The following is a 21,064-nucleotide window of genomic DNA, read 5'->3' on the forward strand; positions in this document are numbered from 1 at the left end:
TCAAGCAAAATATTTCAGTAATAATAGGGTCTAGAGCAGTGATTCTCAACCTTCCCTTCCCACTCACATACCACCTTAAGCAATCCCTTACTAATTATAGAGTACCGATGGCATAGGGATTACTGAAAGTGGTATGTGAGTGGGGAAAAAAAAAGTTTGAGAACCACAGATCTAAAGCCTTATTAGTAATTGTGAAAAATGCAAAGCAGTGTTCCTCTCATTTTGTTCTGTTAATGTAGTATACCTATTTCTGATTTTAAGAGCTCTGCTCTAATCTGCTCGGAGTTTAGTTGTGCACTTATTTAAAACAAAATTTGCTTTATTTGTACCGACTTGGATAGTTATATTCAACAGATATTCCTGTCTGGACAAATGGTAAACAGTATTTCATTAAACTACAAAGTAGTTGACCATAATTACTTGACCATAATTATGGACTTCAACAGAAATTAAAGTGCAAATAGCCACCATACAATTTCTTTATATTCATTTAGTCTTCAGTAACCTTTTGCAAGGAAGTTGCCAGGGCTTGAGGAACTGGTTCCAAGTGAATCTAGTTTTCTTTTAAAGAAGGACACATCATTATCTTTGTGCTGGAGATGATTTGTTTCCAGATGTATTTTTAATTTTGATGGAGCCAAATAACTTTTAGACAGAATTTTACCACATAAATCACATTGTGCATCTGGTGCCTCTTTATTCCCGGCTAAAGTTAATCCAAGCGACAAATAATTGTCTTCATACTTTCATTTCTCTATGACACTTACTTTTTCAGCCATAGGAGTATTTGAAGATTCTTCATGGAAAAAACTGTGACATTTCAGTATGTTCTTCAGAGGAATTATCCTGTCTCTTAGTTTTTTTAATCCAACGATACATGAAATATCAAGATATTGTTCATAATATCGCACACTTAAACTAATTACAGTCGTCACACAAAAAGAAACATCAACACTATAAACTTATCACCTTGCGGGCCAGCTCCTTCATCAGCTTTGCATCAGTGTGTGAAGAATTTGGATTCTCATTGGTTAAAAATTATTCACTAAGGAGGTCACATGATGCGAGAGGAGTAAGAAGAGGCAGAACTTCAGAGCTCCCAGATCAACCAGCAAAAAAAGCCAGATAAAAACAATGAAATAATAGCCAAAATTATTCCTAGTGATGTGGGAAGACACGAGGAATAAGAAAATGACAAAGAAAAACAAAGTGACAGTAAAAAAAAAGGCAAAGTCTCAAAGTCAGGGGACCGAATTGAGGTGCCTTGTGGAGAAGAAAATGGTGGGGCCACTTCGAGGCCCAGCCAGCACAGTCAATGGAGCACGCCCAGAAGGAGAGCTGAGACCGGGAAGCAATACCACCCTGGACCAGCAAACAGGCAGTAGGAGCTCCGGGAAACGGTACAGGGACAGAGGAAGACTTGGGGCCCCCCTCCCGCAGTGAGAGCACCAAGTCGGACGCTTTCACGCTGAACATGACACTTGTGCTATAATAAATGAGAAGCTGGAAAGTGCAGGAGAGGACTCAAACCGCAGTGAACCCAGAGCAATCCAGCGTTGAATCCAAGGACGTGACATAGCAGCAATGAGAGCGAGGAGGAGGATGACCGCAAGGGAGATGGAGGTGGCAGCAGCAGTAATAGTGGATGCCATAAGGCCAGGAGACCTCGTAAAGAGGACACGGAGCCCACCATGAGAGACATGTTGGAGCCTCTGGAACATGAGGAGAGCAGACTATTTCAGGCTGTGGAAAAGAGAGCCCAGGACATGGCTCAGAAATTAAATGCAATGCAAGGGACCCCCACAGGCTCAATGGGGAGAATCACGATAGAGTGGGGGAGAGTGAAGGCAGGTTAAGCAGGGTGGAGGGTGAGTTAGATGCCCTGGTAAGGGAGAGAGTGAATCTGGGGGAAGCTAGATGCCCTGGAGAATTATAGTCACAGGAATAATATTAAAGTTATGGGCTGAGAGAAGATGCTGAGGGGAGAAAGCCCTGTGGACCTTCCAGAACTGGATCTCTGAAGTACTGGGGAAAGATATATTGGGGTGGGGGAAGGTAGAGGTGGAGAGGGCGAGTCAAACACCCCTTCCAAATCTGTGCCATGGGCAGAAACCTGGTTCGATCCTGATAAAATTGGTGCAAAACCAGGACAAGGAGAACATTTTGGGGGCAGTAGCAGCTGGAGGAAGGAAAAGAGGGGGTCTGATGAAAATAGAGGGGCGCAAGATATTCTTCTACCCTGACATTAGTGTGGTACATTTAAAGCAAAGAAAAGGGTTTGAGTCAGTTAAAAGACTGATCAAGCAAAAAGAGTATAATGTATCTTGAGGTACCCAGCCACCCTGAAAGTTGTATTTCTAAGTGGGGGGGGGGGGGTTAAATTTCTACCAGAGTTGGGAAAGGCACAACAGTTTACCAAAGAACTGCCTGTACTTGGGGGAGAAAAGGAAAAGAAAAACAAGAACAAACATGCAAGACATTGTAAGTAGCTGTTGTAGATTGTTAAATATCTTGGCGCAAACATAGATGAATGTGAAACGGGAATGGAAAAAGGGATCAGGGAGAACTCTGGGGTAGGGAAGGAAGGTGGAAGAGAGAGTTGGAGATCACAGGGGCCTAGTAATGGAGGGATATGGCATGGGCAAGAGAGAAGCAATCGCTAGAGGGAGGAGGAGGGATAGGATAAGGGAATACGGCGAGGGTCAGGGATTGTGATAATGCTATGGATTATTATAATTGGTTTTTCCCCCTTTTTTTCTTGTTGGATTTTTTTTTCTACCTGTCTTTCTTTGGTTGGGTTCTCTTTGTGCTTGTTTTAACTTTTCTAGGGTTTGTCGCAGGCCTGGCAGGTGGGAGCAGAGGGCTGAAGGAAGAAGGTTAGACAGATGGCAATCTTGGGGCGGTGGAGGTATGGGGGAAGCACCAGTCTGGGAGTCCCTGGGGCAACAGCTAAGAGCATAAAATACGTTAGCTTTAATGTTAATGGCTTGAATGGGAAGGTGAAGAAGAAAAGAGTCTTGACACACATTTAAAAAAATGAGGGTGGATCTGGCCTTTCTCCAAGAAACCTATCTAACAGAGCAGGAGCACCAAGAGCTAAAGAGTGGAAGGGTGGGTCCTCGTTTGGCTCAAAGGCAAAGGGGGTGGCAATTCTGATAAGTAACAATGTTCCAATGGGAGTGCAGAATGAGACCACAGATAAAGCAGGGAGATTTTTAATAGTACACTATCAGATATATTCAGAATTCTGGACCTCTGTCAAAATTGGTGGCATAAACATTTACAATGAAACATTTATACAAGATATTTTTCTAAAATTGGCAGAGGGAAAGGAGAACATTTTGGTTTGGGAGGGACTTTAACTTTTGTCTGGACCCTCTCTTAGATAAATCAACTAAAAAAATAACTAAAACAAAAGTGGCGAGGGCTACCTTTGGCTGTATGAAGGAGCTGAATCTGATAGATGTATGGAGGCAGAAGCTTCCCAGGGAGAGGAACTACTACTTCTATTCAGAACAACATGACTCCTACTCTAGAATAGATTTTTTTCCTGGCTTCAACCCGTATAGAGGGTAGGATCATGGACGTTGAGTACACATCAAAGCTTCTTTCAGACCATTCACAGTATTAACAGTAGAAATACCAGACAAGCAGGATACGGTATATAGGTGGTGAATAATGCATTGCTGTTAAAGAAGCCAGAGTTTTGTAGTTTTACAAGAATGCAGATAGGCATGTTCTGCAAGTCCAACTGTGCCTCTACTCTGGATAAATCTCTTGTATTGGATACTCTCAAGGCATACTTGAGAGGTTAGATAATTAAAAAAGAAACAGTTAAAAAAGAATATATGAGGGAGGGAGATGAATTAGAACTGGGCTAGAAAAAGGACTTCCAAAAATCAAGTTCAGAGGACCATGACAGGGCTCTAACAAATAAGTTGAAGTATAATACGTTACAAACGTATAGTATGGAAAAGGCCATTATGCGGTCAAAACAAAATATTATGAATTGGGAGAGAGAGTCCACAAAGTCCTCTCTTAGCAGCTGAGGACAGAACACACCTCGAGGACGATCAATGGAATACAAACTGGATGTGGGAGGATCTCGTATAAACCAAAAGAGACTAATGTGACCTTCAAGAAATGTAATGAAGGTCTATATAAATCAGAACTGTTGGGCGGGTGGGGGGGGGTAGGGATTCTGATAAAACCATCAAGTTCCTGTCTAAATTTGAACTGTCGAGTTCAGATCCAGAAGAAAAAGAATGGTTAGATCTTCCCTTTACAGAGGAAGAGTTAGGTAAAGCATTGAGTTCACTGCAAACTAACAAGCTTCAGAGGAGGATGGATTTTCACCTGAGTTTTATAAAGAGTTTAAAGATTTATTGATGCCTCTTTATATGGAGCTGGTTGTCCAGGCAATGAAGGCCCCAACTCTCCCAGAATCTTTTTTGACAGCAATTATTGCGATGATACTTAAAAAAAAGACAAGGATCCACTAATGCTGTCTTATAGACCCATTTCTATGTTAAACACAGTTTATAAAATACTGGTCAAAGCCCTGACAAATAGATTGGCAAAACTTTTGCCAAAGCTAATAAATAAGGACCAAGCGGGCTTTGTATAGAAAAGGCAGGCAGCAGATAACATTGGCAGATTGTTAAGTATCATACATCTGGCACAAAACAGGAATGAGAGGGGCTTAGCTGTAGCTGTGGATGCAGAAAAGGCATTTGACAGGTTAGAGTGGGACTTGTTATTTAAAAGGGTGAGAAAATTGGGGCTGAGGCCAACTTTTATAAATTGGATAAGGGCGCTTTACCATGCGCCCAAAGCTAAAGTTATGACCAATAGACAACTTTCTCCAGCCTTCCCACTGATGAGATAAAGCAGACAGGAGTGCCCACTATCTCTAGCTCTGTTTGTACCAGCCATGAAGCCATTTACTGAGGCTGTTCACCAGGAACTAGACATTAAAGGCTTCAGGACAGGCCAGGAAGAGCATAAAATTAATTTATTTGCCGATGATGTTCTAATATATCTGACAGACCCAGCAAACCCGTTGCCCAAGCTGCACTCCACTCTGAAGGACTATGGGGAGATCTCCGGGTATAAGATCAATTGGGATAAATGCAAAATCATGCCACTTATGAAGAGGGATTACAAGAAAACAGTTAACTAAAGTGGCTGCAAAATGGGATCAAATCTAGGATTTAAAATAAATAACAACATGAATAATTTGAATAATTTTCTTGAGAAAATTGAGGAGGATTTAAATAGATGGATGTCCCTGCCCATAACATTAATGGGGAGGGTTAATTGCGTCAAGATGAATGTGTTGCCAAAGCTCCAGTACCTTTCCCAGACATTGCCCTGGGGATTCTTCAAAAATTTACTTTCAGAAATAGGAGATTCCTATGGAATAGAAAGGTAGCTAGGGTCTCTACAGAAAAATTGAACTGGGATTATATTCTGGGCGGATTGCAAATGCCAGACTTTAAAAGATATTATTGGGCAGCCCAGCCTCACTCTTCTGGGGGGAAGTGTACCATCCTGGGCACAAATGGACCTGCAAATAGGTAGCAGAGGATTTGATTTATGTGGGATGTTAAATTGCTATCGGAAAAGAAAGGCAGCCCCATATTAAAACAAATAATCCTCATTTGGAACAGAATTAACCAATATGTTGGAACCAAAGTGGGGCTGTCACCAAAAACACCCCTGACTCCAAGTAGATTAATACCATTAACAGTGGGTAACAAGGTCCTGGTATAATATATCAAATAAAATGTTTCACTGCTTCTTTCAGATAAGATTGTTTCTACAGGACAAAGTAGGTCTAACTATGGCCCTACCAGGGTGCAATGACATAGAGACCATGATTTGAAGGGGGAGCACATAGAAACTCATCTCAGCAATATATTTCTTGCTCCAAACGGAAGGCCCTAAATCAGGTCATGACAATTCAAGCCAAATGTGGGGATTGGACTTAGGAATAACGATTGATGAACAGTGCTGGTTTAATCTGTGCCGGACCAGCATGACTGCAGCCATAAATTTGCGGTACAGGCTGGTGCAGTACAATTTTCTGATCTGGCTGTACCTGATGCAGCAAAAATTGAACAGATCTAAACCTGAATTATCAGACCAAATTTTTAGATGTGGCATTGCGACAACTTTTGTGCACGCAACCTGGACATGTACCAAGGTGAGACCCTTTTGGGTGGAATTGGGTCAAGCCATGGAAAAAATCATAGGTAAAGAATCCCCACTGGACTCAGCTGTTCCTGTTGGGAAATATAATGGACGTAAGGCTCACAATGAAGCTGTCCAAATTTCAAATTCAATTTGTCATGATGAGATTGGTGGTGGCCAGGAAGTGCATAGCAGTTGCCTGGAAGTCCGACTCCTACCTGAGCTTTCAACGTTGGAACACAGTAATACAGAGCTGTGTTGCCCTGGAAAAAAATTATCTACAATGTAAGGAAATAATACAGCACCTTTTGTTTTTAAAGGTCTGGCGGCCCAACTGTTAAACTACATAGGGGCACAATTGTAGTGTGGACCAAAGTACCTCACCTCCCTACCCTACCCTCCTAATCCACCCCTCAATTGGCAAGGAAGTGGGGGGTCCATCCCATTCTACAGGAAAAGCCATGGGGAAAAATAAATGAAGGCAGCCTATGCACTGGCTGCTGTGATGCGACAAACCCATAAACTCCCAAATATAAGTTTCATACCTTTGGTTTAGTTATTGTGTGTAAGTATAATTAGTTTGGTGTTAAGTGCTCAATGTTGGGGGGGGAGGGGATAAAAAGAAGAACTTAAACTCTTTGAGAAGATTGTATGGAATTAACAAGTATGAAATGTAAATAATGTTGATATTATTGATATTGACAATTGGAGTTTGGAAAAACTATAAATAAAATATATTTTGTTAAAAATGCACTAAGTGCCTGTCTGCGCTGTTGACGCAGACCTCATGATGCCTTTCTTTTCTTGGGGGGGGAGTATTGAGTTTGCTGCCATCCCAAATAAGTTTGGTTTCTTTAAGAAACAAATTGAATTAAGGTCAGAAGAAATAAGTAAATTAAAAAAACACATATATCATGTAACCATGAGCCTTTTATAATTTTGAGTTTTACTCGCTGTCACTTTTTCTAGAGAACCCTTACTCTTTCATACAGAACCCCAGGGTTCCGCGGAACCCAGTTTGAGAATTTCTGAGCGAGGGTAACCATTTTAGGGCAGGTGATGTTTAGTTACTTTGGGAATGTAATGTAAATAAAATTTTTGTAATGTATAATTTGTCTGACATTTTCCATCTATTCCTAGGTTTCTGATCAGCAGCACATTTTAGCTTTGAAAGAAATGGTTATCAGTAACTTCCGTATGCAGCTGCTTACTTTAGAACAAATTTCTTATGATGGAATATTAATCTGGAAAATCACTGATGTGGGTAGAAAACGGCAGGACGCCATTTCAGGGCGAGTGACAAGTCTATACTCCCCAGGTACTCGAGTAAAATATCTTTTGTTCATGAAGTATAGTAATAATAAGACCACCTAAGCAAACTCCCATGACAAGTATAAAAGCAGATCACAGACCTGAGTGTGTGTTGAAATTTGCACTTTATTGATTTTTAAAAATTCTCTCTGTATTGCACAGTTAGTTTGTTTACATTTGTTTTCTGTTTTATTTGTTTGCATGTGTACATTGTGTCGTTTTTTTTGCATTTCCAATAAGGGGTAATTCTGCCTTGCCTGCAGATAAAAAAAGATAATCAGGGTTGTGTGTGATGTCATGTATGTACTCTGGCAATAAATCTGAATCTGAAAGAGTGCTTTCAAACGGTCTTCTAATTTCAAAAAGTTTGGGGCAAGAAAAATATAATTCAATTGTCGAACATGCAACCTTAAATCTTTTTCACAACATTCATGGTGATTCCTCACAAGGAAAAAAACGGCCAGGAATTTGTTTTCCTTAACTCTTCCTGGCATTTTGTTCAGTAATTTAATTAGTCAGAAAGAAGAGTTTCTTTTAAGTTGTGCTTTTCCTGATGCTATCAGTTTTCTACTGTACCTGCTCGTGTTCAAATCTAAGAGAAAAATGGTTCTTGCAGTTCCCGTGAAACTATTTCTCATTGTATCGGGAAGTAATGCTCTCAGATCTTTTCTCGTAACTCTAAAGTCCTCGTTGATGGTAGGTTTGATGACTCTTTTGGATTCTGAACAACATTTTTGTTTCACAGAGACTATAGTTAACAATCTTACTCCATATGTCACCTCAAACAGGATAAATAGAACTTCCACATCGCCTCCTTTGACCTGTTAGTCATATCCCTTGTTACACAGCCCCAAATTATATTTGTTTTTTTTAAATTTGGGTGCCTTGTATCAGTGACAAATGCCCCAAAGTTTGCAGATATCATTTGTGTCGATATGAAATGCAGCACGCTTAATGTGATGTTTGCATCTGTCATCTACCACATGATTATCCATTGACAAAGCTGAGTGGTGGCCATTTTGGATTACAGTTATGCGTCGCTTAACATCCACAATACGTTCTAAGAATTATATGATTTGGACATTGTGCGAACACCAAATATATACTTAGCAAATCTATATGGGGTTCTGTAGTTCCAAGAAACCTTTCATATACAGTACTGTATTTCAGCTAATGTATCTGGCAAGGTTATATATGGGTTAAGTAGGTCACAGTTCGGCGGGCAGCAACCTCCTTTGAAGAAGACCGCAGAGCCCACCTCACTGACAAAAGACAAAGGAGGAAAAACCCAACACCCAACCCCAACCAACCAATTTTCCCCTGCAACCGTGTCTGCCTGTCCCGCATCGGACTTGTCAGCCATAAACGAGCCTGCAGCTGACGTGGACATTTACCCCCTCCATAAATCTTCATCCGCGAAGCCAAGCCAAAGAAGAGGTTACTACTGTACAATACTAAGCATATAATATATAATTATAAATATACACTACTGTTTGCATAGACTATGTTATATATGTCTTCTTTGGCTTGGCTTCGCGGACGAAGATTTATGGAGGGGGTAAAAAGTCCACGTCAGCTGCAGGCTCGTTTGTGGCTGACAAGTCCGACGCGGGACAGGCAGACACGATTGCAGCGGTTGCAAGGGAAAATTGGTTGGTTGGGGTTGGGTGTTGGGTTTTTCCTCCTTTGCCTTTTGTCAGTGAGGTGGGCTCTGCGGTCTTCTTCAAAGGAGGTTGCTGCCCGCCAAACTGTGAGGCGCCAAGATGCACGGTTTGAGGCGTTATCAGCCCACTGGCGGTGGTCAATGTGGCAGGCACCAAGAGATTTCTTTAGGCAGTCCTTGTACCTTTTCTTTGGTGCACCTCTGTCACGGTGGCCAGTGGAGAGCTCGCCATATAACACGATCTTGGGAAGGCGATGGTCCTCCATTCTGGAGACGTGACCCATCCAGCGCAGCTGGATCTTCAGCAGCGTGGACTCGATGCTGTCGACCTCTGCCATCTCGAGTACTTCGACGTTAGGGGTGTAAGCGCTCCAATGGATGTTGAGGATGGAGCGGAGACAACGCTGGTGGAAGCGTTCTAGGAGCCGTAGGTGGTGCCGGTAGAGGACCCATGATTCGGAGCCGAACAGGAGTGTGGGTATGACAACGGCTCTGTATACGCTTATCTTTGTGAGGTTTTTCAGTTGGTTGTTTTTCCAGACTCTTTTGTGTAGTCTTCCAAAGGCGCTATTTGCCTTGGCGAGTCTGTTGTCTATCTCATTGTCAATCCTTGCATCTGATGAAATGGTGCAGCCGAGATAGGTAAACTGGTTGACCGTTTTGAGTTTTGTGTGCCCGATGCAGAGAACAAAACAAAGGACTCTACATCACCTTTGTTGACCTCACCAAAGCCTTCGACACCGTGAGCAGGAAAGGGCTTTGGCAAATACTAGAGCGCATCGGATGTCCCCCAAAGTTCCTCAACATGATTATCCAACTGCACGAAAACCAACAAGGTCGGGTCAGATACAGCAATGAGCTCTCTGAACCCTTCTCCATTAACAATGGCGTGAAACAAGGCTGTGTTCTCGCACCAACCCTCTTTTCAATCTTCTTCAGCATGATGCTGAACCAAGCCATGAAAGACCCCAACAATGAAGACGCTGTTTACATCCGGTACCGCACGGATGGCAGTCTCTTCAATCTGAGGTGCCTGCAAGCTCACACCAAGACACAAGAGAAACTTGTCCGTGAACTACTCTTTGCAGACGATGCCGCATTAGTTGCCCATTCAGAGCCAGCTCTTCAGCGCTTGACGTCCTGTTTTGCGGAAACTGCCAAAATGTTTGGCCTGGAAGTCAGCCTGAAGAAAACTGAGGTCCTCCATCAGCCAGCTCCCCGCCATATGTTATATATGTACTGTGCCATTATACGCCTGGCAGCATAATCACTTTATACACGAGACATGAGATACATGTGTTGCATATGGGAAGCTGTTTCATTCAATATGTCCGATACATCCCATTCTCCGATTGAGATTTCTGAACTCTATTTATAACCCTTTTTGTTGGTGAATTTTATTTTTCATTTGCATGTACAGTGTTTATCCATATCATACAGAATAATTTTAAAAAACAGCGATGCAAAAATAATACATATTTTCTCCCCCTAACCTCCCCAAAAAAGTGAGGAAAGATAGAAAGAAAAAGAAAAAGCCTGCCTGATAATAATATATCCTTCATTAATTCATTAAATTTCAAATTTACAAACATGATCTTAAACCTTGAAGGATTTGCAGGAGTGGTGGACACTATAGAAGAAGTCATAGCAATAAAATCCATCTAAGGTTTCCAAATCTTATCAAGTTTTTCTGGTTGATTTTGTAAGTTATACATCATTTTCTCTATTGGGATACAGTTTTGTAATTGCATTTGCACTCTATTCAACCCCACATTATTATCTAATTTCCATGTTACGGCTATACATTTCTTTGCTACTGCTAGTGCTACACTTAAAAAAAACTTCTTATGATAAATATCTAACTTCAGATCAAAAATATCCCCTAACAAAACTGTTTTGGGATCTTTCAAAACTTGAATCTTCATAACTTGTCCCAGCAAAATACTTAAGATTTATCCAAATTTTTCTACTTTTTCACATTGCCAAACTGCATGTAAAAAAAAGTTCCTACTTCCTTATTACATCTAAAACATTGATCAGAGCAATTTGAATTAATTCCATGTAATTTATATGGAGTATAAGTGATGTAAAAAATTCAATTTTACCATTTGGTATCTAACATTAATTGTATTAGTTATACTTTCATAACATAGTTTTGACCACACTTCTTGAATTTGTATATTTAAATCTCTTTCCCATCTCAATTTAGATTTAAATAGATCCTTTTTCTACATAGTCTCTTGCAATTTTATATACACAATAATAATAAATCTTTTGATAAACATATCAGTTATTAAATATTCAAATTGACTTTATTCAGGTAATCTAAAATTCAGTCATAACTTTCTTTTTAAATATGATTTAAGCTGATAATAAGAAAAAAAAGTATTATTTAGTATTTTATACTTATCTTTCAATTGGTCAAAAGTAAAAAAAACAGGACCCAAAAAAAATCCTTTATCCTTTTTATTCCACAATTGTACCAAATGTCAAAAAAGAATTATTAACTTGAAAAGAAATCAAAGGATTTTGCTTTAATAACATCTAGCCAACTGATAATTCTTCATTCCTCTTTCTACATGGATTCCATTCCATAGTTTAAGTATATGTTTCAAAATTTGCCCTCTCAACACTTCTTCATGCCATTTATACAAAATGCATTCAAATTATTTTCTCCTATTTTACTCATTTCAATTTGCATCCATTCTGTCTTTTCATCAGTCTGGTAACAGGACAAAAACCAAAGTTGAGCTGCTCTATAATAGTTTTTAAAATTAGGCAATCGTAATTTCCCCCCCCCCCCCCCCCCCCGGACATATTTTCATGTTAGCTTTTCCAATGCCATCCAGGCATTTTGTCTAGCCAAATAAATTTTCTTACACTTTTATGTAAATCTTAAAAAAATGTTGTTGGTACAAAAATTGGTAATGATTGAGATAGGTATTTTCTACAAAAAATATTAATCTTCACACAATTTATCCTTCCTATTAAAGAAATTGGCAAATCCTTCCTTCTTATTAAATCTTCTTTAATTTTCTTCAATAGATATATATAATTTAATTCAAATAAATTATTTAAATTCTTATCAATATTAATTCCTAGATATTTAACTGCCTCCTGCCATTTAAATTTTGTCATTTTCGTAACTTAAGTGTAATCAGTGTCGGTCATTGGTATCACTTCACTTTTATCAATATTTACTTTATAACTTCATATTGACCCATACTCCGCCATTCGAACATTTACTTTTCTTAATGAAGTTTGTAAGATATAATTTTACATCATCTGCAAAAAGACTAATTTTATGTTCTTTTATCATATCTTAAAACTCTCAATCTCATTATCTCTCCTAATCACCTCAACTAAATATTCTGTAGCCATCTATAGTCTAGATGATCTTTCCAATAAAAAGGATTTTGATATTTGTCTATTTGTAATTACTTTAGACTTTGGGCAATAATATAAAGCCCTTATCCAATTTATAAAAATTATTGGAATTCCAAAAACATTGAATACTTTAAATAAATAGTCCCATTCTAATCTGTCAAATGCTTTTTCTGCATCTAAAGCCAAGGCTACTGATGGTATTTTTCTTTTCTGAGCCACATTTAACAAACTTAAAAACCTAACAATATTGTCAGCTGATCTTCTATTCTTGATAAAACCTGTTTGATCCATATTAATCAATTTAGGTAAACATTTAGCTAATCTTATTTTAGACAAAATTTTATAATCTGTGTTCAATAATAAAATTGGCCTATATGAGAATGGAAGCAGAGGATCCTTCCCTTTTTAGGAATAACTGTTATTAATGCTATTTTAAATGACTGGTAAATCACAAAGATCATTCATTATAGCTGTATAACCTATTATTTGTCCTTTTAAATAAGCCTTCATAGAGTCCCAAACCACAAACCTATTGGCTACAGAATGTTCATTAATGTCTAAAAAAAATCTGTCTTTTCTTGCCTTTTTAACAATGCATCTATAACCTATATTTTGCTCTTCTTCCAATAAAATTGACATAACTAAAGGTGAATGATCAGATAATATTCTTGCTTGATATTCAATATTTTGAACTCTTGCTTGCAGTTGAGAGGAGATTAAAAACATATCTATACGTGACTATGTCTTGTGTCTAAAAGAATAAAATGAATAATCTCTAATATCAGAATGCATTTTCTTCCATTGTCAACAAGTTTCATTTCATTCATAAAATTCTTCACAGTTTTCTTTGGCTTGGCTTCGCAGACGAAGATTTATGGAGGGGGTAAATGTCCACGTCAGCTCCAGGCTCGTTTGTGGCTGACAAGTCCGATGCGGGACAGGCAGACACGGTTGCAGGGGAAAATTGGTTGGTTGGGGTTGGGTGTTGGGTTTTTCCTCCTTTGCCTTTTGTCAGTGAGGTGGGCTCTGCGGTCTTCTTCAAAGGAGGTTGCTGCCCGCCGAACTGTGAGGCGCCAAGATGCACGGTTTGAGGCGATATCAGCCCACTGGCGGTGGTCAATGTGCCAGGCACCAAGAGATTTCTTTAGGCAGTCCTTGTACCTTTTCTTTGGTGCACCTCTGTCACGGTGGCTAGTGGAGAGCTCCCCATATAACACGATCTTGGGAAGGCGATGGTCCTCCATTCTGGAGACGTGACCCACCCAGCGCAGCTGGATCTTCAGCAGCGTGGACTCGATGCTGTCGACCTCTGCCATCTCGAGTACTTCGACGTTAGGGATGAAAGCGCTCCAATGAATGTTGAGGATGGAGCGGAGACAACACTGGTGGAAGAGTTCTAGGAGCCGTAGGTGATGCCGGTAGAGGACCCATGATTCGGAGCCGAACAGGAGTGTGGGTATGACAACGGCTCTGTATACGCTTACCATAATTCCACCTGATCTATCCAACTTCAAATCAAAAGTAAAATTGAAATCTTCTCCCATAATTATTTTGCCCTTTGCATTAGCTAATTGCATAAAAACATCTTGTATAAATTTTCCATCATCTGTATTCAGTACATATATATTCATCTATGTCTAATATTCAGAATAAATTTTACAATTTACCATTACAGATCTCCTCAATAATTAGATCCAATATTTTAATTGGTAAATTTTATTTATTAATATCACTTCCTCCTCTGGCTTTAGAATTAAACGAAGAAGACAATACCCTTCCTACCCAATCTCTTTTTAATTTTGCATGTTCTATTTCCATTAGATGAGTTTCTTGTAAAAAAGCCACATCTACTTTAGTTTTTTTCATATAACTTAATGACCTTATTCTCTCTATTGGATTCTGAATTCTGTTAATATTAATACTAATAAAAGACAATTTCCCTACCATTAGACACCAAAATTAAACCATATGTCCATCCAGCGTCCCCCTCCTTCCTCCCCGCTAACGCTTTTTATAACCTTATGGGACCACGGATATATATGAGCTTAGACATTGCCTGAACAGACATGCTGCGCATGACTGTATTTTAATTTTGAATAACATCATGCAATTTGGTATCAATTTGGACAATTCAAACAAAATTTAATCCTTTTGTGGTTTAGCATTTTTATAAATTTCACGTAACTCCAACACAGCATCTTTGGCAACTTTTATATCTTGACATCTCCCAAGTACTCTAGTTTTCAGTGTAACCATTTCCTTTTGTGCTTGTGGGCATGTTTTGAACTGGTCAATGTGTGGGGAATAGAGCAAGATGACTTCCTGAAAACCAGATGGATTATGTCCACTTTAATTTTATCGAAGATATCCAACAAACTGTTTAAACATGCTCTTCCCCGTTTGAAGCTTCACGAATGAGAATTTGTTTGTATTGATATCTTCTGTTATATATTATTATTTCATTGATCTCTTTCACCACATTCAATTTAAAGATCACTGCTTTGACATTTTCACGGCTCATGCCTTGCCCCTTTTTGGTAACTGACATCTATGGTTCATTGTGATATTATTTATTTCCAGTGTTTTTTGCTGAGATGTATTTGAAATTTCCATCAGAGTTCCACCACCATCAAAGGCTTGTTCACTGCAAAGCCTGTCTTGTATTCCTGAGACTTTTACTCTCTGCATTTTATTTATTGTCATGTTAATCCACAGTTTCACCATGGATTATATTAGTAATAATGGTTTTTGTTTCGAATATCCTTTTGAAAACATCTTTGTCCTTGTTGATGCATTTTGAAGATGACAACAGTGTATAGAATTAATGTATTTTTGCAGTGAAAATGATTAAGAATCTTATTAACATAGTCTTACAATTAATGTTAACGTGGCAACATTACGTATTTCTGAACAAACTGATTATCTTCATTTACAGCGTTCTACACCAGCAGATATGGCTATAAGGTGCGGATGAGAATATATTTACAAGGGGATGGAGCAGGTCGAGGTACTCACATCTCTTTGTTTTTTGTTATCATGAAGGGAGAATATGATGCCTTGCTTCATTGGCCATTTAAGCAAAAGGTATGTGATTTTTTTAAAAGTACAGTTTCTAATCATTAAGATTAATATTCATTATTCATCTGCATTCCTTAGAAGTTAGAGAATTTAATGTTTTGTCTGTGCAGATAATGTTGATTTTATAATTTCGGTTACTTCATTCTGAGCTAGTTGGTTTTTTTCATACCATTTCAATTGAAAATATTTAGTGTGTAGTATTATAAACTTATTTATTAGTAGAAGATGTATATTAGTTTCTGTTCAATTCATTGTTAAAGAAATAATTTAGTTACTTTACCGTGATCTTGAATGGATTTCCGCAGACCACTGCATTGTCATCAAGCATTGGAATTGGAAATTTGTAGGGTAAAACAAACCTTTTCCAAATACCCTTCTCTGATCCCTCAAATCATTTGGAAAGTCATTATTATTTCTGCAAATCCAACACCATTCTTAACTACAATGTGGTATTCCTTTGGAAAGGTTCAGTTTAATGATGCATTTACAGGAAAAGTTATTCTTTTTCTACGCATCAATTAACCTGTTACTAAGTCAGGGGACACACAAGAAACTACAGATGCGGAACCTTGCTGAAGGGTTCTGCCTAAATCATTGACCATTCTCTTTCTCTCATGAATTCTACTCAACCCTCTGAGTTCTTCGAGCAGAATTTTTTTTCTGTTACTTGAATAATCAAAGAAGTTTCCTTCAAAAGGATTATTTAGTTGTTGAATTTCTAAAGGGGTCCTGACCATATTAAAATTGGTGAATGCACTTGCTTTCATGTTCACTTTTATCCAGTGGTATCCTTGAAGTTAGACCAACCAGTATTTGCAACAATTACCAGTTTTCAAAAGACATTAATTCTTCACTGTTGCTCATATGTAACCTTCTCAAATTATTTATCAATAGCAGTGAAATGAAATGGAATGTGGATTAAGGACAAATCCTATACAACTTGTCCTAATTGTTTAAACAAAGAGGAGCCATGATGGGACTTCGGACATGACTGTAGACATATTCTAGTCTCCAGTGTTCCTTTTACAGAGGAGAGAACATCACTGTATATGTCAACTTGCTTAATACTTCAGTAGATCAAGCTAATAACTAGTTAGAGATATTAGTGTTACAAGATCAAACCAGCAACCACAAAGAAGGCATATCACACAGGGGTAAAGATGAACAATTAATTTATTAACAAAAAATTCACCTTCAAACTTTAATTCAAAATCCCCCTTTTATAACAATGCCCACTGGTTACTATGCAAATTTCTATAACAGTATAAAACTAATAAATTCCCCAGCCTAAATATAACATATGTAATTAAAGTCTAAGTTATATTTCCAACCAGCCCACAGAAAAACTTAAGACACAAAACACACAAGACTCACAAAACTTTGATCTCAACCGAAGCAAAGATCATAAACAAAATTCAGTTTGTTTGATAAACTGAAGCCAAAAGATCTTTGGGAGAGAGAGAGCGAGCACAAAATTCGAAGTTGTCTTGTGTTGCTTGCAGAGAGAGAGGAACCACTGGTTTGGTGTGGATCCTTTTGGCTGCCTTCGGAATGTTCATCCTTTTTGAAATCCCAACATTCTAAACTGTCCTCCAGACCATGACTCATGCTCTGGGCCTTTTTCCACTCCACAGCACCCCCAGTGGTGGTTTATCGTCCAAGTCCAGAAATTTTTAGATCATTTTCTGTATTTGCTCAGTCCATCTCCCACTCTCTCAGAAGTCCACCTTCACCTTGGCTCTCTAAGGCAAACTGTCACTTTTTAACATAAAACCACACAACACATAGGCCAATACACAGCACAGAACTCTGTAACATTAGAGATTAACCATCTTCCTGCTGCCAGATTTTTTTCCGTTCTGCACATATGATCATTCTGGATTTTGTATAATTTAAATATTTATGCATAAGTTACAATCATATTTCATATTTAGTACTGCCATTCATCCTCCTTATTTCAACCTGAATGGGATTGAAATCTATTCTTCCTCAGAGAATAGTATGATTGGGATTTGCTGGGTCTATTTCAGATCATTTTTTTGTGTATTAATGTTAGATTTTTTTTATCGTACCTTGCCAAGGTTACGTTCATGCTTTTGGACCAGAACAGCCGGGAACATATAATTGATGCATTTCGTCCAGATGTTAGTTCATCTTCATTTCAACGACCAGTGGGCGAGATGAACATTGCCAGTGGCTGTCCTACATTTTTACCATTGTCCAAACTTGACTCTCCGAAGCAGGCCTATCTGAAAAATGATGTCATGTTTATTAAATGCATTGTAGATACCACAAATTAATGAGAAGTGAAAAGCGATAGAAATTAATTGGTTTATTAATGCTTTACATAGTGCATTTGGAAAATGTCCGACTCTTATTTTGACAAATATGCAAAATATTTTTTTAATTTAAAGAAAAACTATCTCTGGGCTGCATAATTACTGATTTTTTTTATGTGACCTTTTATTTAAAGCAATTGAAATCTATAAATATATTTTTTTAACTTTGGAGTTGCAAAATTAAGGTAATTGAATTTCAAGCTTGTGTGAATGTTGCCTGTTATGAACTATTTCACATTACTGATTCCTATGCTCCTGTTGTTTTGTGCATGAAAATTAATATATCTGGGTTCTAGGAGGTATTTATCACATAGATTGTCTTTGATCACAGGCTGATAGTGGCCTCTGCATTTCCTTTTCTTATCCTTTTATCAACGGAGGTTGTCTGCTGTATAAACTGATTTTATTGACCATTTCTGATGACTGGTCTATAAAGACAATTTCTGTTAAATGGCCTGACAAGAGACATGATGCAGATGTCATTTGGAAATTAATATGAAAAAGGAATATTCATTTACTGCAAGAAGAAAATCAATAATAAAATAAATAGGCTTATCTATTTAACAAAACATGTAGAAACGGTTGATCTGGACAATATTTACTGCTTTACCTCTGTATTGCAATTTATAAAAAGTTATCCCATCATTTTTTCCTTTTGTTTTCTCCAATAGTCTGGTCAATTCATTGGTAACAATGGAAAATGTGCATTTACATGGATGAAAAGTGCTTTCTGACTTTAATCCTGAAAGATCCAGCTCAAATTTTTGTACTCTTAACCTAGTCCTTTCTTCAGTCTGTCAAAATGATCAGATTCTCTATGTTCTTGAAAACTTGTCAAATGATTCTTCACTCTTCTGCAATTTGTATATTCTCTCATCATAGCTTATCCCATCATTTTTTCCTTTTGTTTTCTCCAATAGTCTGGTCAATTCATTGGTAACAATGGAAAATGTGCATTTACATGGATGAAAAGTGCTTTCTGACTTTAATCCTGAAAGATCCAGCTCAAATTTTTGTACTCTTAACCTAGTCCTTTCTTCAGTCTGTCAAAATGATCAGATTCTCTATGTTCTTGAAAACTTGTCAAATGATTCTTCACTCTTCTGCAATTTGTATATTCTCTCATCATAGCTTCATCCTTGCATATCATATGCCTTTCTGGTAAAGCTTGGCTGTTCTCTGAAGCTAATATAGACTTCCTAATTTTTTGGTGTTCCGTTGCAGCCTTTATTTTTTCGTACTCTAACTGAAATTGAGTATATTTACAGTAAAGCAATTTTCAATATTAAATGTAAACAAAGTTTGGTCAGAATCTATAGTAACTGAACATAAGATGAACAGATCAGAAATCTGGTGGGTGTAATTCTCATATTTATCTCAATTGACGCCATGATTTGTTATATTTGGATCATTGTTTACTCACAATGCAGAAAGCATATTTAAAGAATCATAAATGCAATGGGGGTTCTCTCAAAGCTTGTTTAAAATTTTATTATGTATGCCATTCAACTGGATCCAAGCTTGTTCCTGCAGGAAGAACATGGTAGGCTGGGGGGTGGAGGAGAAATAATCTGCCCAGTGCTTGGAACTTAAAGTCGGTATGCATTTTAAATTGCATGCAGCGATTGGGGATGGCAACACATTGGAGCAAAGCTGAGAAAGGGCTAATGTTTCCCAGTAATCTCTTCATTTTCAACCATTACATCCATTTGAATTTGGTACCTTTCATTTTGTTTTTGTCCTGGCCACCGCTCCCTCCATGTGGTGCAGGATGGGCAATGTACTGATTACGTACAGAGTAGGCCATTCAATCCTGCCACCTTTGTCCCACTATGCTCAGTCTAATGTCTGAATGAACAGGATGTTCCAAACCTTGCATTTCTATGTTCGTAGCACTGCAGTGGGAGGCATTTGTCTTGTAAGGCTGCCTGTCTTCATTGTCAATATATGTGTAGTTTTTCTGTAACTAGCCACCCTGAGGTTCAGTATAGCAAACAGTGGTAACCATATTAGGTGGATTCTTCTCGTTGGAATCACGTCAGCTGTACCTTTGATTTTTTTTTCTGGAAATGTAGAAGACTAGCAAGCAGAAGCAAAGTTTGTAAAATGAATTTATTTGCAGAAGCCAGAAAATAAGAAGTAATATATAAAGCATAAAAAATACCAAGAAGCTTCAATACACGTTGTTTACAACTTCATGTAGCAATACTGTTATTCCCACAATAGTATACATTGGAGCTAACATCTGTAATAATTTAAATTCTGGATAGAAAGTGAATAGGCTCTTTCGCTTCACAGGAGAGAAATTTACATAGTATGAAAATTTGGTTGCACTGTTTTTGAGCTTAATTCCATAACTTGTTGAATTGGGAAGTGCAAGAATTTAAGTTTGGCCTGTTGTAGAAAGCCAGGTGAAACATGTTCGTACATACTACAAGATAACACTGATAATTCAGTATGCAATTGTTCAGTAATTCTGATGGTCTGTCGATAGATTGAGGGTATACAACCGGAATGAGAATTGGGTCTGTAGTACCAGGGATCAGGAAAGTGATTGTGCCAGAGTGGGGTATGGTATGCTTGTACATTTCCCACTCTCTTTTAAACTTGCTGGATTCACTGGAAAATGTATTATATTACTGTATTGCATGTAAAAAAATGTTTTTAATAGATGCAATGTGGAAACCGACTCAGTGGCCCGTTGCCCGTACTGATCATCGCTTACTCTTTTATTTTTTATTCTCCTTGGGTTTTTCATAAATTCCTCCCTCATTCTAAACCAGGGATGGGCAACCGTTTTTATAAAACTCACATTCCACTTTAAGTAATCCCTAAGGTGGTATGTGGGTGGAAAGAAAAAAGTTGAGAACACTGTTTGAATCGTCCCTAATTGACTCGTTATGTGCATGGTTTCATAACTCCAAAGGAAATGGGCCAATGACAATTTTTCTCAATCAAAATATTTTGGTAACAATTAGGTCTAGAACTGTGGTTTTCAACCTTCCTTTCCCACTCACATATCACCTTAAGCAATCGCTTACTAATCACAGCGCACCGATGGCATAGGGATTACTTAAAGTGGTGAGTTTTA

At 38.1% G+C, this 21,064-nt stretch overlaps 1 protein-coding gene across 3 annotated transcripts in view; it reads left to right on the forward strand.

The window, feature by feature from the left end:
- The window catches only part of traf1 (TNF receptor-associated factor 1), a 66,650-nt gene extending 45,962 nt beyond the window's left edge, over positions 1–20,688 (forward strand). For all 3 annotated transcript variants that reach the window (XM_069887579.1, XM_069887594.1, XM_069887586.1), the window contains 3 exons: positions 7,336–7,513; positions 15,492–15,640; positions 17,716–20,688. In XM_069887579.1, coding sequence (XP_069743680.1) covers positions 7,336–7,513; positions 15,492–15,640; positions 17,716–17,934 — 546 coding nt within the window. In that variant the 3' untranslated portion in view covers positions 17,935–20,688. The remainder of the gene's footprint in view (positions 1–7,335; positions 7,514–15,491; positions 15,641–17,715) is intronic.
- The last annotated feature ends 376 nt before the right edge of the window (positions 20,689–21,064 follow it).

This window comes from Narcine bancroftii, chromosome 1 (assembly GCF_036971445.1).
Source record: "Narcine bancroftii isolate sNarBan1 chromosome 1, sNarBan1.hap1, whole genome shotgun sequence".
Taxonomy (NCBI): Eukaryota; Metazoa; Chordata; class Chondrichthyes; order Torpediniformes; family Narcinidae; genus Narcine; species Narcine bancroftii.